General features: G+C 40.0%; 1 protein-coding gene across 1 annotated transcript in view; it reads left to right on the forward strand.

The window, feature by feature from the left end:
* Positions 1-22,762, forward strand: part of KDM3B (lysine demethylase 3B) — a 49,075-nt gene extending 26,313 nt beyond the window's left edge. Inside the window, exons 14-24 of the mRNA XM_057384304.1 lie at positions 23-302; positions 1,266-1,522; positions 2,273-2,539; positions 10,317-10,488; positions 13,498-13,588; positions 13,674-13,804; positions 16,981-17,100; positions 17,581-17,720; positions 17,962-18,138; positions 18,745-18,879; positions 20,782-22,762. Coding sequence (XP_057240287.1) covers positions 23-302; positions 1,266-1,522; positions 2,273-2,539; positions 10,317-10,488; positions 13,498-13,588; positions 13,674-13,804; positions 16,981-17,100; positions 17,581-17,720; positions 17,962-18,138; positions 18,745-18,879; positions 20,782-20,862 — 1,851 coding nt within the window. The 3' untranslated portion in view covers positions 20,863-22,762. The remainder of the gene's footprint in view (positions 1-22; positions 303-1,265; positions 1,523-2,272; positions 2,540-10,316; positions 10,489-13,497; positions 13,589-13,673; positions 13,805-16,980; positions 17,101-17,580; positions 17,721-17,961; positions 18,139-18,744; positions 18,880-20,781) is intronic.
* The last annotated feature ends 3,843 nt before the right edge of the window (positions 22,763-26,605 follow it).

Below are 26,605 nucleotides of genomic sequence, written 5' to 3' on the forward strand. Positions count from 1 at the left end.
TTTGTTTGCTTTTTTGTTTTAGCTTCCGACTGTAAATCCCAGTGCATCAATATCTGGAAACGAGAGCACCTTTTCCACTGGAGCAGGAACAGCAGGAGGGGGGCAAGTAGAAATGGACATTGTACCAAAATCTGAAGCAACTGATAGTAGGATAGAAGAATCTGCAAAAACAGAGACATTACCAACCAGTAAYGCTGGTGAAGTAAAGAGTAACAGACCACTTTGTCCAGAAACAGCTCCATCGTCAGCTTTACACTGGCTTGCAGATTTAGCAACGCAAAAAGCAAAAGAGGAAACAAAAGGTGAGCAGAAGAAATGCCCTCTGRGGTTGGAATTAAAATATAAATGATAAAGTACTGTTTGATTGCTATACTTTGTCAGTGTGTCTAGCCCTAAATAGAAAAGAACGAGGTAATTTTTCCTCCTTTGCCTCTTAGAACCGATTTTGTTGTACAGGCTTGGAAAAAGGCAAAGCTGGAAATACGTACAGCTGAGGACAATACTGTCTTGTCACTCACAGTTTATTTCTATGCCAGTTTGTGTATTTATTTTCTCATAAGCTGATATCCTGTTGTGAAATAGCAGTTTATTTCAGATGCAGCTTTGTCACTTTATAACTGTTGAAGTAAACACAAAAGAGCTGTGTGCTATGTGAAGAATGCATTTCCAAGGAACTGGGAGTAGAGTCCCTATGGAAGGATAGAGAAAAGCTTATAGCATCTTTAATACTCAGTAATTTGAGTAAATACATTTCCTAGATGTCAGAGGTAGCATGACCAGCACAGGATTTATTCCTGTCCATATGTCTAACYGGGACTACTTTGCATGTTGATCTTAAATGTTGGTTAATCATTCATTAGTTTTGCAGCGCTTAATCACCTGTAATATTTTGGCTACCATTAAAATTTGAAATACTTAATATCAAAACATTAATTCAGAGAGTTGGGAAAATGTTTTTAATTGAATCTGTTAAAAAAAAAAATGGGTTTGTGTGTGCAAGACCTTTTTGATGAGATCTGTGCTATTCAAAACCTYGACAGAATACGAAGAGTAAAATCTRTGTGAAGTATCTAATKTCTTTGATTCTCATTGAGGTGCTTCATTCACTGTTAGAATGATAGTGTACCTTTACTGCAAGATTCTGTTAATATCCCGTTTAGTGCAAGAGCAAATAATTTCAGAAAACTTGGTGATCATTTTAACTTTGCCTCTTGGGGTTTTTTTTCCCCTCACCCCTCCCTATGATGTTTATATTTATCTTGCAGAATCAGGATCACTGAGGTCAGTGCTTAATAAAGAATCCCACTCACCCTTTGGATTGGATTCMTTCAACTCCAGTACAAAAGTTTCACCGCTAACCCCAAAGCTGTTTAATAGCCTCTTGTTGGGCCCAGTGACATCTAGCAACAAAGCTGAAGGCTCAAGCCTCCGAGATCTGCTACACGCAGGGCCTGGAAAGCTTCCTCAGGTCCCATCAGACACAGGAATCCCCTTTCCTCCAGTCTTTTCTGCAGCTTCTACGGTGAATACTTTTGTGTTTCTTCAATGATACCTGTTCTAGGGAAGAATTTCCATCTACATGTTTTTRTAGCATTTTACTCTTGAATGTTGAAATAAATGTAATGCCTCACCAAAACTCACCACCTCATGAAGTTATAGAGAGTTTTCATGCTAATTTTTAGTTTTAGTTTACTRTTGCCGAGGAGAGGAGTCAAGAGACCAAGAAAAATAGTTAAATATAGCCTATAAGTAGCTTGATTGCTAATCAGCATCCCTGTAAAAGCTCACTTTAAATTTCACGTCTATAAGAATATTGTAAGAGCATACCACAGAAAAAAAGACAAAGAGTAAACGAGCTCCTCCATCAAACTTAGGTATACTTGAAAGGCATTTGAGCTAGARTATACTTGAGTGCGATCTGCTGGATCCCTGCAAATCTAGGGCCTGATGGGATTCATCCAAGAATCTTCAGAAGGCTGCTGATGTCATCAGGCAAAGCCTCTCTGAAGGATTTTCAAGTCGTTTTGGGAATCTGGAGTCTGAATCACGTCTGTTTGTGTCATATTTTTCTAGATAGCCTRTAGTTAGTTATTTTAACTTTTACCATTGTAAAACAGAGTCACATTTCTCTTCTTACTCAGATACATGTCTGTCTCTGAGCCAGTTTGTTTCCTGGTAGCAAGGTGTCTGACTTGAAGGAGAGCAGCTATATGTTACACTGTTGCAAGACTAAACTTAACTCTTAACTCTAAACTCGATTTACRTTTTCTAGGGGGCCAAAGGTAAAGCCAGCCTGCCAAACTTCTTGGACCATATCATTGCTTCTGTGGTGGAAAATAAGAAGACATCTGACGGTGCAAAACGAGCTAGTAATTTAGCTGACACGCAGAGAGAGGTGAAGGAAATGGTAATGGGATTAAATGTGCTGGATCCACACACTTCCCACTCTTGGCTGTGTGATGGTAGACTTCTTTGCCTTCACGATCCCAGCAACAAAAACAACTGGAAGATCTTCAGGGAATGCTGGAAGCAAGGCCAGGTRAGTGAATGAAAAGTATCCATCCCTTGCTGCTTGTAAGTATCCTGAAATTGCAGTTTGTACCTTGATAAAAACAGTCTGTTCAAACCTTGGCCAGTTGCTCCCGAGTGAATATGGCGAATGAACATTTCAGCTTGTAAACGGGGGACATAGCCACCCTGTTTACTCTGTGCAATACTGACTCGAGCCCATGTTCTCTTGCATAGAACTGAGAACCCTTTGCTCAGCGYACCATGATGAGAGTGTTTGCAATGATAGCCTTTTTAGTTGTAGTGTGCTTTGTGCTGAACCTGCTCTGCTGTACTACAGCCCAGTTATCAATCCACTCTGATTTCCTGTGTGCACCTTAGCATTTACCCGCACTTGATGCTTTATAGATAGCTTCAGGGAAAGGTCTGTTCCTTGCATGCAGTAGTTGACTGAATTTTGGGTGTACTTGATACCRTATCTCACCCTGAGCCCTACAGCTAGTGGGAACACAAGTACTGTTTTGGACTCAGCAACTGATGCACACAGCACTCTCATGGATTGTCTGAGGTGCCATCAAATGGCTAGGCCTTCAGACAACAGACTGTACCTTAGAACTGCTGACAGCATAGCCACTTTTTCAGATCTCGGTCTGTAGTGCTGCAGCTTAAGACTTCTCCGGAGAGTCAGTAAGATCAGCCTGGYGGACAAGCTGAATCTTAAAAAGTGGGTGAGTAATTGCTGCTGCAAAGGAAGTGCGCCCATAGCTCTAACAGAGGATGATGTCCACCATTATTCAAACTATTCTTGGCATTTGGTTCTGCAGCTTCARTACCTTCACTAACTACTCAGAATTGAGACGATTAGTGCTAGCCCGTTAGGTCCCTCATCATCTTTTCTGGAGAAGTCCTTGTTGTCAGGTGGTCTGTTGTTACATGCCAATGCGCTTGGCAGTCACATTCCATACTTATTTGCGGTTGTTCATGAGATGCTGAGGTGTTTTGGAAGAACAGGCTGCATGTACCTCTTTTGGCACCTCAAAGTCTATTTCTGTCAGAAGTGAAGTACTTTTCATTTAAGTGTAGCCTATCCCATGGGACTGCTCATTTTCTGGGTTCCACAAGCATAGTTTCTGGACACAAGCATAACCAGTACCTAGCCATGAGAGCTGAGAAGATGGAAGCTGTGCCACCGGCTGCATTCGTGTTCATGACTCCTCTGGCCAGCTCCTAATAGGTGGAGAAAAGTACTGTGCAGTACACCCCTGCTTGTCTGACTAGAAACTTCATTGCCAGCTTCCCACTAACTGCAGTTATCTTCCTGTCCTGACTGTTTTGGGATGCCTAGGAGTTTCCTTTTATTCTTTTTTTTTTTATTTTTCATCCAGTTTCATTTTTTTGATTTATGAGGGGTTTCAGATGATTCTTTTGCAGTGCCGTAGTGTTCATCCTCTGCCTTTCTTTGGAAAGAGCTCCTTAGTTTCCAGTTAGTATACTCTGATAATTTTCTCAACATTTTCTGTCAGGAAATACTAATCTCTCTCTTAGGAGGATCCTAAATATTTTGGGAATGCCTACAAAAACTGCTTGTCAGTTTCTCTACCAGTGAGACAAGTTAATCACCATGTGCAAGCTGCTGTTTGTGACCGTGGAATTCTTGACTATCAATGAGTCTCGAGAGACCTCKTATGAGTTTAGAGATGTGATTACCAATCTTGTGTCTGATGTGTAGTTTGCAGTGTGCATTGCTGTCCAAGTTGGTTCACACCCTGAGGCTCTGGCTACAGCTGCCATGCTTGTGTGACCTGCTGTTTTAGGCTTTGCCSGGAGGTGTGCTATTGATACTTTTTGGATCATTTTATCATTCAGGTGACCTTAGCTCATTCAGCGATCCTCGAGGTGGTGTTGCACTCATTTGAGTTTGCTGTTGAAATGTGGAAAGGAATCTAACTGAACTTCCCTTGTTCGTGCATATAAGAAAGCATGTGACCCAGGCAGGCATTACTGTCTCAACAAGGTTATTTTGAGCACAATTTCTTCAGGGGGAGACCTTCTCAAGAAACTCTGCTCCATCGCAGTTCTTGCTTGGCTTACATAGCAAGCCAGCTGCACCTTTAAAAGTGAAGTGAGAGAACATTAATTCTCCCACCATTCCCCAAACCCTCTTCCTGATTTGTGGTCTGGAAAAGGTTGTTTGGAAAGAACCCCTTAGCCACCCTCCCCAATCCTCCCCAATAAATGCACACTGGACACTACATGTGTGCCGTGTAAAGATGTTGGCTATAGTGGCATCCCAAATTGTTAAAAGASAAAATTCTTTTCCCTTARTGCTTAAACAATAAATTGCACTCCYTCAGTGCACTCAAAAAGAGCAACATTTTTTGTGTCCTTTATCTTGGAAATTGTCAGAAATAAGTTAAACTCTGTCTTATCTCAGAATTCACTGAGAGACCATAAGACTAATTCTTGCTGAAGCTGTTTTTCAAGAGCATTTTGCTCTCCTGTAAACACTCGTTATTTAGCTGGATACTGTTAAGACTCTCGTCCTATTGCAACCTGTTATTTTCTGAATTTTCATGATAGGATTTCTCTTTTTTTTGAGACACTGAAAATCTGGAATGGTACTGGAGCTTTTTTTTTTTTTGTTGTTGTTGTTGTTGTTATCTCCCTATAGTTTGAGAGCAGATTTSGTAGGGAATGTCTACCAGGCAAGTTCACTGTCCTTTTATCATGGAACCCTAGCTGTGTTCTACACTAAAGAGAACATCGTCTTTCTACTGTGATAAATTTGTTGCTTAGTAGCAGGAAGGGTTGTACTAAGTTAATTGCTTGGTAGTTTTGGGGTTTCGTTTAATTGCTCTTTACAAGTGGTCAAGTGAATACAGCAGGCATCAAAATCTGTCATTATTTTTCTGTGGCTTAAAGTGTACCAGGCAATGCTTTCCACGCATCCTGTGAAAGGTACTATTATTTCACTCGTCATTCATGATTCCTAGTGTTTTTTGTAGAACATGYTAAAACTTTTTTATAGCCTTAATGTCACCATTTTTACTGTGATGTGGAAATATATTAAAATTGGAGATTGCTGTATTTGCTCTGTTGTCTTAGGAAGGTTTGTTGCTTGTCAGGGCCTCACATTTAGGGCATAGKGGAAAGACTATCAAAGATTATCTTGTCCCTCAAATACCTCAATGTGCCCTCTGCTTCTTTTCCATATTGGCAAACACACTACTACTGGGAGACCAGGACAGCATCAAGAGCAACTATATGGCTCTGGGAATATTAATCAAGGCCATGGAGCCCTGGCGGTTTTCTTAGTCCTGCCAGTGAGGGGTAGAGGGGTGGAGAGATCATGCATGTCAACCATTGTTTGCACAGCTGGTTTTGAAGGTTTTATGATAGTGGGAACCTCTTTGGGGATTGTGGATTGCTTGGAAGAGATAGGATCCATCTAAGAAAAAAAAAAAAAAAAAAGGCATCTGTGCCAACCAACTGGCCAGCCTTATTTGGAGAGCTGTAAGCAGGAACAAGGGAGGGGGAGAGTATAGCCAGTGCTCAAGGAAGGAATTAGTTGATTGGTTTGGCAAGCAAGCAGTGTGAGGTGATGTGAAGAGGGAAATCTCATACTCGAGAAACCAAGGATGAAAGACGTCCACCTGAAGCATATGCATTGTAAGGATCTGTGTGCATCACATCATTGTGAAGGAAGCTCTCATACTGTTTCTGGGAAATCAACATGACTAGATATCTTTCTGAAGTACCTGTATACTAATGCATATAACACATTGAACAAACAGGAGGAATAAGGTGCAGTTGCACAGCCATGGTCTCATTGGTGTGACAGAGTGGTGGGRTAGCTCATGCAGCTGTAGTGTGGGAAGGAATACGTAGATGCTGTTCAGGAARGACAACACAGGAATGACAGGCTAGGAAGGTGAGAAGAGAGCATTGCTGTGTATGTGCAGAAGAAGCTAGAATGCATGAAACTGTGTAGGAACTGATAATGAGTCATTTAAGACCTTATGGCCAGGATCAGTGAGCAGACTAACACAGACAACATCGGGGCAAATATCTACTACAAACCCACTGACCGTAAAAAAGTTATAAAGTCATCTTCATACAACTGGAGGAAGCCCTGTGTTCACATTTCCTGGGCCTCGTTCGGTGACCCTGATACCTGCTGAAGGAACAACACAGCAGGTCACAAGCAGTCCTAAAGTGCATTGATGTTAATGTCCTGAGACAGCCGATCAAGAAAACGGCTAGGGGAGGGTGCGTGTGCTGGACCTCATGCTTCCACGCAAGGAAGAACTGGTTGTTGATGTGGAGATGGSGGACACCTTTGGCTGCAGTGACTTAGATGGTGGCATTAGAATCAAGATTTTGAGGAGGGAGCAAAGCAAAAAAACACGATCACAAATCTAGGTTTTAGGAGAGCAGACTTTCACAATTTCAAGTACTTGATTGGAAGAATCCCATGGGGGTATATGGTCCTGAAGAGAAGAGCAGCTCAGGAATGCTGGTTGAATYATGCTTAACCTGCCTTTTAGCATTCTGTGATGAGATGACTGGCTTGGTGGATGAAGGGAAAGYACTGGATGTTTTTTATGTTACCTTTAATAAGGTTTTTTAAACACTGTGATAATGTCATCAGACAAACTGAAGTACAGACTTGGTGAGTTGTGTGATGGACTTAACACTGACTGAAATGGCATTTCAGTCATTTTAATGCAAGGGCTACAGTATCACTACMGTGGTATATCAYWGGGGGTCAGTTTTGGGATGAGTAGYATTTATTATGTTGTTAGTGACTTAGATGGGATAGGGTTCATAGACATAAAATTTACAGACAGGAGAAAACGAGGAGGTATGACTGATACAGCAGATGGTTATGCTGMTATTCAGAGGGTCTGAGCAGGCTGGAGAATTGGACTGAGAAGAATTTGGTGGTGTTCACMGAGGGAAAATGTAACGTCCTGCACCTCAGGAATAACAACATCCTGCAGCAGGTGCTGAGAAGCAGCCATTTGGAAAGTAGCTTTGCCTAGAAGGATCTTTGKGTCCCAAGTGGGCAAGGGTGTGACCATGAGCCAAGAATGTGTCCTCATGACAAAGGGAGTTGTCAGCAGATCAAAGTAAGTGATGACTCCCTTTTCCTTCCCCTGCTCATTGGTAGAAGCCTCACCTGGAGTACTGTGTTCAGTTCTGGGCTCCCCAGTGCAACAGACGTGGACAATACTGGAGGAATCCCAGCRAWGGGTCACKAAGATGATGAAGGGACTGGAGCATCACTTACRTGAGGGAGCTGGGACTGTTCAGCCCAGAGAAGAGAARGCTCAGTTGAGTGTGGGGAGGAAATCTTAAGAGGGAGCCAGGCTCTTCCTGGCAATACCCACTGACAGGATGAGTGGGAGTGGGTGCAGAAAGTTCAGCCTCRACATAAGAAAACACTTCTWTTTGGTGTGAAKGTAGTTGCTTCCAACCTAAATGTTTCTGTGGGACTTTTTGCTTTTTTTTTGTTCCCCTGATATTTGACAGGAGTAAAGTAACAACCCCTTTTTGTTTTCCTACATCTCAGTCTTCTGGAGTTGAGGTTTCATTGCTGCCCTCTAGAACTTACGGCTATGTTGTATTGTAYTTGAAAACCAAGGCCATTTCTTGGCCTTGAGCTGGGTTTTTGTTCCATTCATTTCCRAATCAATAGTTGTCCTTGGTTAAGGACCAAATTCAAAACTAGTCCTTCCAGAGACCATTGGGCAATACAAAAGAAGCAGCATTTAGTTACTGGAGTGTTTTTAAGCAGCATAACTTTAGGGTCGCTTGCATATATCTCTATAGCTATCTTTGCCTAATGCACTTAYACTGCGTCTAGGGACATCTGTGCTTCATGGGGTTGTGCTGAGTTCTTCATGTGAATAAACTAAGACACCCACCATTACACTGTTAATATATAGGGCAGAGCTTGGAATTAATTCCAACTTGCATAGACATAGGAACTGTCATTTGAACGTAGGTAGCAGTTACTAAAGCTAGAGCCCTGCAGGTGGAAATAGTCAATGTGCCAGTTCACCTCATACCTTCRTTTAATTTTCTCTCAAGTCTGGTAATTTGTTAGAGATAGCAGGGTGAGAGGAAYTGAACAAGTTTTGGCGATGTTGGGAGGATTGTCTGGTATACCTTTTCCAAGTGTCGTTAGTTCAGCAAATGCTTTGAGTGTTTATGGGGAGAGGCCACTGAAATATGCATGGAATATATGTACATCGTTAGCCTAAACATCTTAAAACCCCTTTTGCAAGCGAACAGCCTCTTTCCTGCTACTTGTTTTTTTTTCTACAGAATTATTGTTGATCTGTGATTATACATAAATAACGAGTGAAATAGTTAATTAATACAAAAATATGAAAATTTTCACATGAGAAGGCTTTACTACATATGCTGTTTTGAGTGGTCGTTGCATTTATGCTTAAAAAAAAGGACAGGTGATGGGATTCTACACCTCATGTACTGCCACAGGTGAATTAATCCTGTCTGGCTGCCAGACCCATCTGCCCAGCTGATTTCTCACTCCCCTTTGTCCACAGAACAGGAGAGGAAAATAAGGTGAARAAGTTCGTGGGTCAAGACAGGGAGATTCCTTAGTTATTGCTGTCATGAGCAAAACAGGTTTAACTTGTGATAAAGGAATTGAATTTATTACCAATTAAAAGTAGAGTAGAATGCTAGAGAACAAAGACAAAAATTAGTAAACACCTTACCTGTGCCCCTCACTTCACCTTTTTCGTAAAGGCTCAACTTTACTCTCTCATCTTTGACTCTTACACCTCCTCATCCCCACAATCCCTGGAGTGACACAGGGGAGATGATGGGGGTTGTGGTCAGTTCCTAACACTAGGTCTGCTGCTCTTTCCCTCTCACACTTTCCCCCTGCTTCAGTGTGGAGTTCCTCTCACAGGATACTATCCTTCATGAATGGCTCCAACATGAGTCCTCTTCRTGGGCTGCTCCAGTGTGGGTGCCCAGTGGGCACAATTTCTGCCAGAAAGTTTCCTTACGCATGGGATTCTCCCTACAGCTTCTGCCAGAGCCTATTCCAGCATGGGCTCTCCATGGACTGCAGCTTCCTCCAGGATATATCCCTCTGCTGCAGTGCAGGATCCTCTGCGGACTGCAGGTGGATCTCTGCCTCACCATGATCTTCTGCAGGCTGCAGGGGGACAGCCTGCCCTCACCATACTCTTCAATRGGCTGCAAGCACCTCCTCCATCACTGACCTTGGTGTGTGCASAGCTGTTTCTCTCCCTTCTCCCTGCCTGCTATCCATGTGTCATGTGTGTCCCYGTGCCTCTCTCTCTCTTTCTCTCTCACACACACAGCAGCGGTGGAGAACTTTTTACCCTTTCCTTCTCATTATCMCAGAGATGCCGCCAGCATCAGTTATGGGCTCAGCTTTGGCTAGTGATGGGTCTGTTGAGCCAGATGGAACCATCTGTGCCCACCATGGGGCAGCTCCCAGCCTCCTCTCACTGAGCCTCCGCTGCCGCTGCTGCCAACACCCGCCCATGGGGAGCTAATGCACTTGCCTTGGCAAGTCCAATGCAATGCCTCTTCCAAGGCAACTGCACATGGCGTGGAACTCAAGTTTGCTTTGTCTCCGGTTATTTGCTTGATGCACAAAACCCAGACATGGATGAAATAGATTTGTGGTGTCTTTTGTATGGTGGTAGCCAGGAGTCTCAGCTCTTAAGAAAGTTTGGCTGCATGTGTAAGAAATTTGGTTATGGTGGAGTAAGCATTCATCTTTGTATTCTCAGCCCGTGCTGGTATCTGGTGTCCATAAGAAGTTGAAGTCAGAGCTTTGGAAACCAGAAGCTTTCAGCCTGGAATTTGGAGAYCAAGATGTAGATTTGGTGAACTGCAGGAACTGTGCCATAATTTCAGACGTGAAAGTGCGTGACTTCTGGGATGGCTTTGAGATAATATCTAGTAAGTAATATTTATGGCTGATTAGTKTTACTGAGCAGTCTGTCTTGCTTCAACTCTTCATTTTCCACCTATTTTCCTAAAAAATAAGTCAAGAAAAAGTCCGAATACCTGTCAGTCTCATCCAAAGAAGCCATTGCTCCTTACATGTAGCACACCTTAGAAAATGTTTGTTGGTGAAGATTAGGGCAGGACTGCCCARAAGAACTGTCTGTGCTGTTACGTGTTAGTGTTTGTTACTTTCTTGTGTCAAAAAGTGATTTTTCATGGGAAGCTAGTTTTTTTYYTTTTTTTTTTTTTTTTAAACTTCTCCAGGTGAAATTAATCATCGGTTACTGTTATTAAGACAGTAACTAATGTGTCTACCCTTGCTCTCCTTTCAAACTGTTTTTACTGTACAACTAAAGGGAACCCAAAGAGCTAAAACAGGCTGAGACTTTTGATAAACTGCTAAAACTTGTACTTGGTGGAATAAATCAGTCAAGTAAATTTGGTATTGCAAATTATTTTTGGAGTAGATCATCTGTGAGTACAAATACAAATTCATATGTATTATGAATAGCAATGCTATATGCCTGCCTCACATGATAACACATTATTTAATGCTTGAGTTCTTCTTTGAGAAAACCTTCCGTCGAGTGTGGATGGGGAAACTAATCAGCTAAAATTTCAGGGGACATAACTGGTCAGGTTAAAGAGATTCTGGAAAACAGAGTGCTCCGTTTTAGATTGTACATACCTAGATCCAAGCGGTYATACAGTTACAGATGTTAGAGCTGTAATGGTTCATTGCAAATGTTGCTGATTTTAGAGTTGTATAAAATGTTTCCTGTATTTATTGCTATATGCATATTTCAGAAACAGTGAACTGTTGGCTGACAGTTCATTCAACAGTCAATGAAATGATAGATTTGCAGGCYGAGAATATTCCTTTCCTAGTTGTTTTCCAAAGAACTCCTGGCTTTTGACTTGTTTTTTATATGGTTAGTAGAGAGTATTGTATTTTGTACTGTTAAATTTCATACCGTTTTTGTTATTAATCAGAAATAAATGACCTAGAAGGATAAAATGTTGTGGTCTTTCGTATACTGACAGTAATTGGGAAAGTTCACAAACTCCTCACTTTTGTACTAGGGTCATTCATGAAAATAATGAATTTGTATGGGTCAARTTACCTCTGAGAAATGTTGTTTGTAGTTTGTCTCCAGACAAATGTGCTCCTTTCAGCAAAATCAGCTTCTGCTTTTCTTTTRGACAATGTCTTTACCACACTTTATATGAGAAATTTGAAAACCTTWTCACTCTTGATAGTTCCTTTTACAAGTTTTTTTGGCCATTGATAATCCCTAGCGTAGAGGAGTGTTATTTGCTACTAGTCCAGAGGTTTCATATGCTAATTCTTATGAAAACTGTTAGCAAATTACCTAATGTCTCTGACTTCTCTGCATTAAATGAATTCCAAATTTTTGAAATACGTGGCTGGCTCTCGCCCTCACTTTARATTACCAAAGGGATGTAGAACAGCCACTGACTTTGGAGCTGTCATTGAGATTATTCTATAYGATGTTTTAATTAATTTTCATCTTGTGCTGTTTCTTTTAATACTTCTGGGTTCAAAGTGGACTTTTGAAAGGTCTGACTTTTTGTTTCCATCCGTCTTACACCTGCTTTTCTTTGCTGATTTGCTGGGGTTTGTCCAGTTTCATATAATTTGTCRGATCTGTATGTTTTCATCCAGGTAATTCTTCCCTCTGTCCTTTCTGAATAGCCTCCCTCTAAGCTGCTTCTTGTTTAGAACAAAGATCCTTGATAAGTTCAAAATCTTGAATATGGGAAGTTGCAAAACATCTTTGAATTCAAGTCCTCAAGCTTTTAAGTTTGCTTGCCTCTCTAAAATCTGTAGTTTGTCAAAGTTTGTTATCTTCAAGTCAGTCACTTTTTACATATCTGCATTTAATTTCAATAAAATATGTTTTAATATTGCAAACTCAGGCTGTATTCTGTAGCCTGTTGATATGTAATGCAGATGTGATTCGCAGGTCTCMGAGTCCTAATTTCTTAGATATGCTTTCTCTTCTGATGCTGTTAGGATCTGCCAGATCAGTTTGGCTGACAATCCTTGGTAAGGTTGGAAGCAGTGAAGGGTGCTATTTTGTGGGGAAATGGGGATGCTGAAGTGTTAAGACTGCTGTACACCTTGTTTTGCAATAGGTGGCTTTATCTGGAGTTGTGAAAAATCTGGTAAAAGAGTGAATTTTGTTTTTCTCTCAATGTTACACTGATCTCTAAGTTGCTCATGTACCACTTCCAGATAGACTCTCWTAGCCTTTGTGAGACCTGAGGTAAAAGAGCAGTTGATACGGTCAGTGCTGTCATAGCATATCTGCACTGTTGCTTAGGTAATACCATCTTTCTGTGCTGCCAGCTTTCTGTTTCCAGTCAGGACTCATGTAAAAATTTTTAAAGTGAAGAGCAGATGTTTGGTTTTGGCACTCTGCTAATTTGAGTGCCTCCAGCAGAGAAGAACTAAAAAAACTAAAGGCCATCTTCCTTTGTGGCCACCTGCCCTTTAGCTTTTTTGAATGTGTTGCACCACRGTTTCTTGCTTTACACTACAGTTAGGGTTCATTTCAGAACAAGAACCAATAACTTTAATTTTACAGAAGTACCACTTTTCTTGAAATTGAAAACTACCTTAGACTCTAGTAAAAGGAGTAAGCAAGAATGCTTTGGAAAGGCTTGTTTTTGAAGCTGAATAGAAACCATTCTAAAACTTGGCAGCTGTGCAAGATCTGTCAGACTTCTGCTGTAGGTAATTATRTCTATATTTGTCTATATATAGTTGTTAAACTGTTGTTGATCATGCTGTGATAATGCTTGGAAGTCCAAAACAAAACCAGGATCCATTTTGCTGTGTATTGTAAGAGGTACAAAAACCCTTACAGCTTTAACAAGGTAGTGGGCTGTGGTAAAAAGATAATACATGAAGAAATTTTAATTTGTTTCTTGCAGAACGGCTCAGGTCAGATGATGGTCAGCCTATGGTACTAAAGTTAAAGGATTGGCCTCCAGGGGAGGAYTTCAGAGATATGATGCCTACAAGGTAARTAAGCTTTAGTATCAACRCTGACAGGACTGCTGTAGGTGCTAYGGAAGGATACCCACCTTTGTCTCTCTTTGCTTTCTAGGTTTGAGGACTTGATGGAAAATCTTCCTCTTCCTGAATATACCAAGAGAGATGGCAGACTGAATTTGGCTTCTAGGCTGCCAAGCTACTTTGTCCGCCCTGATCTGGGTCCCAAAATGTACAATGCCTATGGTATGTGAGTGTAGTTCTCCCGATACAGTGTTTTGTAACTTTTCATTTCACTTAGGGCAAATACGAGGCTGCAGCATTAGTCAAAACTCAGTGCATCCTAGAGGCTGCCGTTTCTTCTTTTTTCCATTTAGTCCTGGCATCTATTCTTACGTTAGTCCTGTCTTTGTCAGATGTTCCCTTCTCTGCCTTGTATATCCAAGAGATGTACATRTGGTAATTTAAGTTTGCAACTAATTATTAATACATTTAATGAACATAATACCARTACAGGTTTCAAGGAAAAGTTAGTATCTTTTTGAGACCAGTTGATACATTTAAGAGGRAAATTACTCACCTGGCCACTTTGACCTGTTCCCTCATGTTTCCAACCAGAGTTGTCATTTTATTAATCCATGTCTAATAAAACAGACTACAGACAACATGCAAAACAAAACTGTCACTATTTTCAGCTGCCTGATTTGGAGAGTTTGTCCTCTCTAATTGTTTAGCAGGTAAACAGCATACAACTGAGCACATACTCTACACGGACCTTTTGAAGCATGAAGTTTTGTAATGATTGTAATATAGCTGTGTGGAGGATATATGAACAAAAATGGATGACATTAATTATTTTAGTTCCTGAGTGTACTGACTTTGAGATTATGGCCCAAAGCAGGTTTTTAGACTTTTCAKTTAAAACGAACGGTTGTTAAAGTTCCAGGATATTTTTAAATAGCTGATTGATTTGAAGGCACTTACTTCTGCAGCTWTAGAATAAGATAAATAATATTTAAAGTAGCTGTTTTTTGTATATACCGTAAAATGTCAAGCAGTACTGACAAGGAAAATGCAGTCATCTTGCACAGCGAGTATGTGGAAGCAAACTTACCCTGATGTAGTTTGTGTTGTTTTCTTTGAATGTTGGTGAGACAGGTGCAGTGTTTTTAAAGGTTTTGCGTTCCAATTATTGTTATACTTAGAGTAATAACTGACCCAAGGTCATGGAAGCTTTTTCGTTGTTTCRTCATTTACAAAATGTTTCATCTCAGTAATCAAATGTGGATTAGACTTGAGCTGTAAGCGAACATGTTGCAGTTCTAAGAGATGTGATGTTATTTTGGATTTTTTTTTTGCAGGATGACATCACAAGTAAAAATTAAATAGAGGGTTGTAKCTTAGGCAAATTGAGCTTATTCCAGTATTTAATAGTGTTCAGTGCTTTGGTTTATTTATCGCTAGACCCGTGAAGGGGTCTGTACACTAGAGAGCTTACAATGTAATCAAGCAATGCATAAATAAGAATGCAGCAAGAAGGAATGAAATCAGTCACTTCTGACTGGTTTCTGTATATTGCTAGTTGCTATCAATGGAAGGAATGGATTAATTTTGTTGAATTTATCTTAAACGTCAAAGTTTTATTTTCCCTTGTATCAGAGCTTGTGGAAGGGATCTTGACAGTATTTTTCTTAGCGTAGATCATAAACCTTTACTATTTGATCCTTTTTGGACATGTAGGTTTTGGTCCAAAGAGAGACAGTATTAAACTATTTACTTGGAAATGAAAGGAAAAAAATTAGCTAGATCTGTCTTCAAAAATAYGTTTGTATCTTTTTGCTCTTAGCTGCATTACAGGCAAATTAAAGCGTGGACCTTGGTATAAAAACAGCAATTCTGTCTATGGTGAATATGAGTAACACTTCTAGAAACTTAAATACATTTTAGCTGTAAAAATATGGCTTTGTTTGCAGAGTATGTAGTGAAAAAAAGTTCACAATAGTGAAGTCTTCCATGTGCTTAKCATTTTAAAGCATTAAGATACAAAAATTCTGACTGAAATTTGATTCATAGTGATACTCAGTTACCTAAATAAAAGGACTGTTTATAGAAGTTAGCTGGGAAGAAATCTTTTGTGTATGAGGACCCTTAAATATTGACCAATTTTTATATAGAAATACTTTAACTGTTTGTCATGAGASTTGCCACTGATGATGTAATTGTATTTCCCAGCATACTCTGTGTGACTTAGACCATGAGCAAACAATTAATTTTAAAAGTGTCATTCTTTCCTTTTGCCCTGCTACATCTTGTGAAGCAGAGTTTTGAGGTGGAGCTTGTAAGGGCCCTTGAGGTTGACAATGAATCTGTCTTTGGTGAATTTGCCTGGCTTGGGTTTTGGACCTATGTATTGTGTTTCTCCATGTTTGTATTTTAGTTGTGCTTTTTTAAAGTTCATGTTACAGAGTGTCTATATTAGCTACTGTTTCTGGTCTGTTATGATAGGTACTGTTCAGTGAATTGAATTCCTATCTTCAAAAACGTGTATTTTAACAGAAAACAGATAAATATGATGGTGATCCTAAAAAATCTTGTGGTCAGACCTCTATTAGTGTTTGCCAATACAAAGATTTTTTTTTTTTACTTCCCTACTATGTTAGTTGCTAGAGATTGTTAAGCAGAAGTAGAAAGAGAGGGTRCTGTTAAACGGTCAGAGGAAAAGAGAGGAATATCTTAAAAAGAAGGTGAAAGAATTAAGAAACAAACATTTAAAATCCTTCTCCAATACTTACAGTCACTTGGAGGTGTAGGTTCATTCAATGTGTATAGGTACAAGCACTTGARTCTGCAGGTGTTTTCTCCTTACTGAATTGTAATCTGAATTGTTAACAATGAGTCGATCACTAACTGCTGCGAGTTCAACTGGTCATGGATTTTACAGCTTAGTATGACAAAATAAAAAACTGCTTGAGGCTTAATAGTCCAATGACTTGCTGCACACAGTAGRATGCTAATGCCACTTAAAGCAGTTCTCTCATGTTTCCAGGCAAAGGAGGACTAGCTATGGGCTTACGATAGCTAAGTTCTCCAATACACACTGAATAAATGAGGGTCTGTCTGACCCTCAGACAGACAAAATTGTAAAGTACAAATTCAGGCTTTGGTTTTAAAATGCTTGTTTTTTCGTGACTTAGATAAACTAGTTTTGCTACTTCTGTTTCCTGTAAAGTTAAAATACTAGTTATCGATGAACTTTTTACTTACGCTTCACGTCACATGAATATACCTATTTCAGTTACTGTTTGAATTTGGTCTAGTGCTCTCATTGATGCATGAAGTTAGTCTTCTAGAAAGATGTTTCATGTTGGTTATTTCTATAAGAGATTAGTCACAGATTATTTTTTTTTTGTACTCCATTACAGGCTTAATTACTGCAGAAGACAGACGAGTTGGTACCACAAACCTGCACTTGGATGTGTCCGATGCTGTTAATGTCATGGTGTATGTTGGGATTCCCATTGGGGAAGGAACCCATGATGATGGTAATGCTTAAGGAAAGCTGTTGTCTGTACATTAAAAGTCAATTGTCTGTATGAGTAAGAAGACTGTCTTCYATTGTTTAAGCTTGTCATATCTGTAGTATATAATTGAAGTATATAAGGGAGTTGGCTATATTTGCAGCACAGAATTAAAAGTGCAGTTCTGCCTCATTAGTTTCCAACTGCGGGAGCAGCAGAATTTTGCTAAAAATTAGGTACATTCCTGAACAAAGCAGGAGAAAGAGTAACTTATTACCCTTTCTTCTCCTCGTGTTTGAATACTTGTAGCTCAGTTTAAATTCATGACTGAGCTTTGTGATTAGCTGTCAATTGACACATTGCCTGAATTTTGTTAAAATGAAGCTTGTATGATGCAGCAGTTGCAGTGTGACTGGATTTAGTAACTCAAAATGCTCCTTCCTCTTTGTGTCAAAAATGAGCAGCTTTGTAATCACACTACTTTTACAYGGATTCCCCTTTCAGAGGTTCTGAAAACAATTGATGAGGGAGATGCTGACGATGTAACAAAGCAGCGAATCCATGAAGGAAGAGAGAAACCTGGAGCATTGTGGCACATCTACGCTGCCAAGGATGCTGAAAAGATCCGGGAACTTCTCCGGAAGGTATGTTATCGAGTGCATAGGTATTGCACTCTGTCTTTAGGGGCATTAATAGTTACTATGTACCCAGGTTTTCAGCCTGATGTGGAATCTTCATACTAATGCGCGTTGCTATTTAAGACATAAATGACCTTAATGAAAAYAATGTTCTACCTTGAAATAGTTTTGGTACAGATCATTTTGTGAGCCAGCAATATTAAGGTGCTGTGTCATGGTTTCCYRCCACCCCATATCTTGGCCCTAGGTYGGAGAAGAACAAGGTCAAGAAAATCCTCCAGATCATGACCCCATTCATGACCAAAGTTGGTACTTGGACCAGACCTTACGTAAGCGACTCTATGATGAGTACGGTGTGCAAGGCTGGGCAATAGTACAGTTCCTTGGCGATGCCGTGTTCATTCCTGCAGGTGCTCCCCATCAGGTAACTATASCAACTCTAGGCCATATTGACAAATAGAATTGAATTTGAGGCACAACAGAACTGCAGATTGAAAAGAATTGTTTATTAATAYTGCTCACTTAGGATTTCTTTTTCTACTTACGCAGTTCTTACATTATGAAAAGTTATGTAAATATCTGAAGGATGTGTACATAAATGTGATGAAATTACAGGGGGGAAAAAGCTGGGGTGAGTGGAGGGAAAGCATTTCTGTGTAGTGAAACTTCAGCCAAGGAAACCAAATTCAACAAAAGGCTGGAGAAAGGTAAGAGAWCTTGCTGTGGGGAATGCTAACGTATATGGCAGAACAAGGAATCTGTTAGATGTCATGTAGTCATGTATTTTGTTCTGGTTTTACTATTAGACATAATTCTGTCAGTTCCCGTTTCTGATAAGTAAAAGTGGCAGAGCCTAAATATATGGGGGGATGTTGGGGTTTTTGGGGGGTTTGGTGATTTTTGTTGTTGTTCCTTTGTTTGGTTTTTTTTGTTTCGATTTTTTTTTTGGTTGGTTTGGTGGGTTTTTTTTTTGTTTTGTTTTGTATAGTTCATTGTCTTGGTATATGAGTCATTTGATACGGATTTTCAGGTCCATAATTTGTACAGCTGCATTAAAGTGGCAGAAGATTTCGTATCTCCAGAACAYGTGAAGCACTGCTTCCGTCTGACCCAGGAATTCAGGCACCTGTCTAATACTCATACAAACCATGAGGATAAACTGCAGGTAACCATTTTATATCAATGGACACTAAATGTATCCTGTATTTTGCCAGCTTTCTTCAGTACTAGAAATGTGTGGCTAAGGAAGGAGTAGCAGCTTCCTGCAAATCTGGAGGTTCTCATTTAATAGGTACATTAATTTTTAAATAATACTGTCTACAGTATTATGTAAACAGAAATTAGTGTTCCAGAGAACTTTCCCCCTATTAGACTAATGTATGCATTGGTGTTAATAAGTTTTTGAATGGCTGAATTCTAATGACAGCAAAGCAGACTGCAATTAAAAAACACTATTAAAAAGGAAAGAGCAGTGCTTTGTTTTAAAGAGAGATGTTTATTTAACCAAGTACACATCTGTTTGTTTCTTTCTTGCCTAAAGGAAAACTGCTCTGAAAACAAATGCTAGATTATCGAAGTCAGGGATATGGTTGAGTGGTGGACTTGGCAGTGTTAGGTTAGCRGTTGGATTTGGTGATCTTAAAGGTCTTACCAACATAAATTAGTCCTAAAATTAAATGTGTTTTGGTGTGAAGAAGTGTGACTGCTTAAACTAATAATTATGCGCAGAACATATTACATACACAAGTACATTTGGATATAAGACGKTAAGTTCTACACAGAAAAAGCAGTAGGAGATCTTTCTGAATTTTGTCTAACGCTTCTGAAGCATTAGTGCCTGCTCAGTTTGCAGATTTTATTGTCAGCATTTTTTGTGTATCGGTAATCACATGCATGTACAAGGAAGGAGGGTGGAGATCTGCAGAGTGGTTGTCCTCTATATGTCACTCTCCAGGATGTCACCCAAGGATGTCCAAATCTACCATGTTAATTCTCTCATACCARCTCAGTGAAAGTTTGCTATAAATTTCTATATGGGTTTTCATGGGATTATAAAGGAAATCAGAAGCAGGATCAACTCTCATTGTGGCTTCAGCTATGATGATACAAATGTGGAAGTGTCTTTGTAAATCAAGAGGTTATGAATGAATAATGCTTACTATTAAAAAACAAAACAAWAAAACCAAAAACCCCCAAAATACAACTCACTATTCCAGTGAAAAGGAATACTGGTTGTATTTGTCTCAGACATTTCTATTTTTATTGGTTGTTTTTAATGTATCTTTTTCTATAAATCTTTGTTCTATGCTTTTATATATTAAAAAAAAAAAMCACAGAGATAATAACAGCTGCGTAAATTATACCAAAAAATGAGCTCACATGTRTGTCAGGAGGAGATTATGGTTCTTGGCAGTTGGCTGAGCAAGTGCAAGTGAGCTGCTCACTTAGGAGGTGAAACTGTTCCATTCAACACCTGAAAACAGAATTCAAATAAACTTAGAACAGAAAAAGATCAGAAACAAGACAGAGCTTTGATTCTTAAATAGGTAACTGTGAAAAAGATTGCTCTGAGTACTACATCTCTTGCTTGTCTTTCTGCAAGTTTCACACATTTGAAGAATTTCTAGCCTCCATACAAAGGCAACAGGATRATTCATTGCATCATCTTAATTTTCRTAGGATTAAACCATATGATTTTCCTGCGTCTTGTGAATCTGTAAGTGACTTGGATCACAATGACTTTTTCAAAATAAGCTCGTATATGTAGCTTCATAGTGCATAGTTCCTCCTAGCTCTCAAAAAAGGGAATTGTCTTATAATAACATGAGTAAATATGTATTGCTGGGTGCCCAGAAAATGAATTAATAAATCAKTTCAAGTGTCTAAAATACTTGCAGTGTGCATTTGTGACAGTTAATATTTGTGCTGTTGATATTGTGAAGCAGAAAGAGATGTACTTTGTGTATACTTGCCAGCTCTTAACAAATTCAGCTGTAAAAGTTGATTGYGTAGGTAAGACTCTCCTTGTTAGTCTGTAGAAGTTGATTATTTTTTTTTCCCGTTTCAGGTGAAGAACATTATCTACCATGCAGTGAAAGATGCTGTCGGCACACTGAAAGCTCACGAATCCAAACTAGCTAGATCGTAGGAATTGCTAATTCCAAATGCCCTGTCAAGTAAGCCTTTTGCTCACGGTATATACAGGGACTGCACACGACTGCCTCTGTAGGAGCAGAGGCTTCTCACTAAGAGCTGGTGTAGTCAGTATTACACACACTCTTCAGCCACTGTTTTCTACGCTGCCTCAACATTGAAGGTCTAATGGAAGGTCGCACTGTTAAATGCAGAATTCCATATTCTAAAAGGTGCCATGTCCCTTTCCTGTGGCCTTTTGCAAATTGAAAGAACATGGAAACCACTTGGTGTTCCTGCATATTATGATTAGAAATGGTRTAAAGAGTGTGGATGGTTTTTTTCCCTCATGCCTAGTTAGTCTCCACAAAGYTAAACGGGACATGCTGGAGGTGGGTTGTCCTACCGCAGACTCGGTTGATAGCTGCTGAAAGACCAACCGTGACCAACCGTAGCCCAACTGCAGAAATTCAGACAAACTTCCTGTGTGAGATATAGGCCAAGGAAAAGGATAAAGCTATTCTCTGCACTCCCCTTCTTGTAGCCGTTTCTCTATACACTGTAGAGTTGCAGAACTAAAGGGAGAACCCACTTTTTTTTCCCCTGGGAGACTCCAGAAATAAGAGAATTGTGTATTTAGTGAAAAAATAGGTTTGTAGTGAARCAGTTAATATTTCATTAAAGTAGATATTTTTAGTATTTTTGAAGTACCACAATTGTTCCTGGATTTTCAAGGAAAGGTGTATTACGTTTAGTCTTCCTTGCAATAAAATCAAGAAGTGATTTTTAGAAAGCAGTCCAAAATAGCACAAAAACAGCCAAAGGACAATTGAATAGAAATTGACATCCCACCTCCCTTGCCCATATTACCTCACCTGTCTTCCCCGCCCCGCCCTCTCTCTGTGCCACCCTGCTTCCTCGGAATGAGAAGTAAAAAGGAGTATAAACTCTTTTCTCACATGGAGATGTTGTACATCTCTCCCTGCACTGGTGACTGCAGGCAATATCCACCCAAYACCAGTGCCACCTGAAAACATCTATAAAACATCTATCCTTTCCAAAGTGAAGGAAAAGTTAACTTTCGGTGTCAACTTTGTCCAGAAATATTTTAAGTAAAATGTTCCTGCTTGATAGAACTGTATTCAGAATTTACTAATGTCAGCATTGATGCAATGGATTTCATTGTCCGGGTACATGGGGAAATGTATTGACCTTATCTCCAGCYGTACTGTAGTGCCACTTGCAGGCCTGTTAATATGTTCACGGTTATTTCATTTTTTAAAAAATAAAAGGCATTTACTGTAACAGCCTGGGCAGTTTCTTTCATACCTGTATACTGATCTTCCTGCTTTGAGGTTGTCTCAGCCTTTGCCCCTAGTAGTGTAGCCTGCCTGCTAATTTTGTGCCCTGTATTTGACCAGAAGGCTCATGTGATTTAGCACACACTTGGGACGCTAGGCTGGGAACACAGCAAGCTGCTTGCCAGCTCTTGATTCTTCGAGGTAGTTTGGATAGAGGCTCTGTCTTACCATAAAAAAAGGTCTCTTGTACTGTGCTCCCCATCTCTCACTATCTTCCTAACAGGTTAGGGTCCAGAGATGCCCTCTGCACTGGAGATACGCATGGGGTGGTAAAAGTTCTGTGGTTTCTGACCTTGGAGGTTGTGATGGCAGTAGCAGTTCTGTTCACTAACTTGAGGCATGCTAGCAGCTTCTCAGGTTGGTTATTGKGTGCAAAGCTCAGTCACAGGCTTTTGCTGCCTCATACCCTTGCAGCTATCCTGTGAATATGGGCTAATTTAGTCTGCTAGCGATAAGATGGGTTATTCCGGACCCAAGGATCATTCAGTCTCACTGTATTCTGTCGTGTAGAATTTCATGTGGACTTCCGTTGTACGCAGTGCACACAGATTAATTATAGCTGTTTTCCCTCGTGTGTGTGTGTGTGTGTGTGTGTGTAAGAATTAGAATTGGATAAAGATCAAAAAAGCAGAGACTTGGCTATGTCTAATACATACATTTAAAATTCAGTACCATGAGTATTTTTCGAAGGAGTTATCTACAATAGGAGTTTTGCATCTCATTCTAAACCTYTGTTTAGTTTGAGTCTATCAAGTACCGATTCTGTGTCTTGAATTTCCTTTTTTAATAATCGTGCATACACTACAATCAACCTAAAGCAATATTCAGCCAAAATCAGAGGGATTACTAAGAAATAGTATGGAATCATAAAATAGCCTACATTGGAAGAGAACTTAAAGATCATCTAGTTCCACCCCCRCCCTGCCATGGGAAGGGATATCTTCCACTAGACCAGGTTGCTTCAACTTGGCCTTTGAACACTTCCAAGGATGGGGCACCCACAGCTTCTCTGAGCTACCTGTGCCAGTGCCTCATCACCCTCACAGGGAAGAATTTCTTCCTAATTCTTAATCTAAATCTAGTCTYAGTTTGAAGTTATTCCACACTTGTCCTGTCACTACTAGCTCTTGTAAAAAGTCACTCTTTGTCTTTCCTGTAGCTCCTTCAGATACGGAAAGGCTACGGTTAGGTCATCCCAAAGCCTTCTCTTTTCCACGCTGAGCAATCCTAATCCTCTTAGACTTTCCCCGTGGGAGAGGTGTTCAGTTCCTCTAATCATCTTGGTGATCTTGTCTGGACTCGTGTCAACGGGCTTATAGCAATGCAGAGGTTAGAGCAGAGGGGGACAGGAAGAATTTGTAAATTGATGTTCCAAATCAGTTCCAGTAATTTGAATTTGCTTACTTCACAGCAAGAGAAGGTCTTCAGTTGATGCAAASTGGTAATTGTCAGCTCTTAGAATTCTCTTCAGCTACCCTAAATCTAGTCGTTACTGTACAGCAATTTCAGAATTTCTGAAACAGAATTTTCATGTATTGTGTATCTCTCCTTCCTCACTCCTGTAGCCCTTTGATAGCTCTCTGAGCTTCTGCAGTTATGAGGTATTGGTTGAGGTGCATCACACACACTAGTGATTTATTCAYGCATCAAGCACATCTTGTAAGCATTGCTTCTGTGGAAAATGATTGTGAAACTRCACAGCATGTGAGTGAAGCATAGCATAGAAGGACCTGTTGACGATGCATCTTCTAAGCTCCRGTTACTGGTAAGGAATCCTACCTCGCGAATGTCAACTGTAGTGTTTTCGCAAACTTACCCCTGACAGCTGGGATGCGTGCCAATGCCTGCTTGTAGTCACTATCTTCCACTGCATCTCAGAAATTTGAAATCAGTTTCTTTCCTCTGAATTGGTAGTGCCTTTAAGATTCCTGTTCTCAACCTTTGAAAAAGTGTTCCATGTTCCCACCGCGCATTTGAAAAATAACCAGGCAGAAATCGTCTTACTTTTCTCTCCTATCTTCCTCATTCTCCTGCCTTGAAGGAGCTTTTTATTTATCTCTGCCTTTATATAATGTAACAGGAAAATTTTAAGTTTCAAGAGCTGGATGCAGCAAAATCCAGCTGTTTCCTCTAGGAAGGTGTCTTCTGAGAGAACAGCTTTCAATCGCAAAGTGAAACGGGTAAAGAAGGGAAATGTTCTCCGAACAATTTCCCATTCTAGGGCCCTAGCTCTTACAATGTCATTTTTGGCTRTCAGCTTGCACTTTTTCTGTTTTCCTACTCCTTTCAGCTTTTGATACTCTTCCACTACARTCTGTACCTTTGAGCTTCAGAGAGGGTTCCCATTGTGCTCTTCCGCTTCACCTTTATTCCTAAGATCCTTATTTAGTCTGCTCAACTTTTCCAGAGGGAAACCTGTGTTCTTGAGCCCTGACAAACTGCTGTTGCTCCTCATCATAGCAGCTYCTTCCTGAACCTCAGCTTCAGCGGGATCTCTGGATGTGACATGGCATTTTTCTTACTGTAGCTTTGCTTAAGCTGCTGTACTCGAGGAAGAGTTTGTTTGATTTCCATGCCTTATCGTTTAGCCATAGCAGATTGATAGATACTTGGTGATCTCTTTGGACCAGTACTACAACACAAGTGTATCGGGAGTTGTTTCAGCAGTAGCATATCTTCTAAAAAACATACCACCTTAATTTGAAAACAGTTGACGAATTGCTTTCCTGGATAGGTCTTAAAGTCTTAATTACACAGCATTATACAATATTACTAATAATGTAATAAAAAGAMTACTACTAATAAATATTTTTATTGTCATTTGACCTGTCGCTGATTTTTTTYCCAAAAACAGCCCTTCAGTACCAGTAGTTTCTCCTTGTGGATAGGCAAGTTAATGAAGTAATCTTTCATTTTTGTTTATGAAATGGAAAGAAATTGAGCTTCTTAATGCTAAATGTAAATTGCTAGCGTAAAATACCTCTCCTGAAGTTGTTCTAAAGCTCAACCATGCTACTTAACAGTGAGCTGCCACTTAGAATATTTACAAGACCACCTTCTCTACTGATGTTGAGATTCTGTTGTTCTTACCACTATTTATGTCTAATGCACTGTAGATTTTCATACTGCCCCTTARCACATTATGTAGCTTAAAACACTAAGGCACATTTTACTTAGGTGTCACCCATGCTGAAGTTTTTTCAGCATTCTCACACTGTCATATGTTTTACTCATCAGATTTCTACATTTTCTCTCCTGTTTGCATCTTTCACTCACCCGACCRGGAACAAATTAGTCAAGTAGCAGCCTGCTGGTCACTGATATGAAACCGATGCAGTTTTTTTGTTGAAGGTTTTGCATGTGAATGTTACTTGGATGTGTGAAAGCAGATTCCTTTTATCCTAYTAGTAGGTCAGTTATGCCACTAGTKGCGTAAACTGTGCCGTCCCTTATGCAGTAATTTTGTGGCCACTCATATCCAAAAGCAGACTGTGACAAAATGTTCTTTTTCACTGTCCGTAGAGACATTTGTGTCTTTATCTCTCGCATGCAATGCAAAGTTGTCAGTGTTTTGTATTTGTCATCATTGCTCATTATACTGAATTTCATGCATTCATGAGAAAATTCTTCACGAGCTTTTTGGTTTTGTTCTCTTTCCTCAGTCTCATTCCTTGTCATAAAGCCTCTTTGGCACCTAATGAAACTTTGCTCTAGTGCCTGCCTTCAGGGKTTTTTTTGGTTAGCTGAAGAACCATTAGATTTCTAGTAYCTTTTTTTTTAATTGAAAAATAGCTTTATGTAATGGTTATCTCAGYGTGAGTCAGAGATCTGTGTACTGGGCCTAATCAGTCATTGACCATAATATACAAACACGCTCCCAGGGACCCAGTAATGAACTCTGGCATTGACTGCAGATGAAGGTTCTCTTARCAGTGTTCCTCGGTGAGCTGTTAAAATACAACGATTCCTGATACTCCAGTGTGCTGAAGCATACACATTTCCCACCCGGTACTAAGGATAGTTTCCATCCACGCACACACGCTGTCCAGCCTTGTTTGTGTAGKTAACAAAGTAATCCTTGACCTCTCCGTTGACATTTGCAGGAAGAGTATCTGGCMACTCTGAAATAACCTGGAAACTACAAGTAACAGCCTTCATTCTTCTAATTTGAAACGCAAACCTCAGTATCGGCAAGATGAGTTTTGGTTTGCATCCGGTTTTTGGTGAAACTTGGAGCCGTGGAACTCTGAAGCGCTTTTACATTTAAGTGCCTTTTTTGAAGCGTGTAATAGGTGATCAGCRTCTTGATCTTTCTAGAGGAGGCAACTGGAGGGAAGATGGCTTCTATCACTCTGTCTTCCCAAGTGCCCGTGATCTGAATTCAGCACTCCTGTAATT

The sequence above is a fragment of the Malurus melanocephalus genome, unplaced genomic scaffold (genome assembly GCF_030028575.1).
Source record: "Malurus melanocephalus ecotype Western Australia unplaced genomic scaffold, MMel_1.1 scaffold_696, whole genome shotgun sequence".
Taxonomy (NCBI): Eukaryota; Metazoa; Chordata; class Aves; order Passeriformes; family Maluridae; genus Malurus; species Malurus melanocephalus.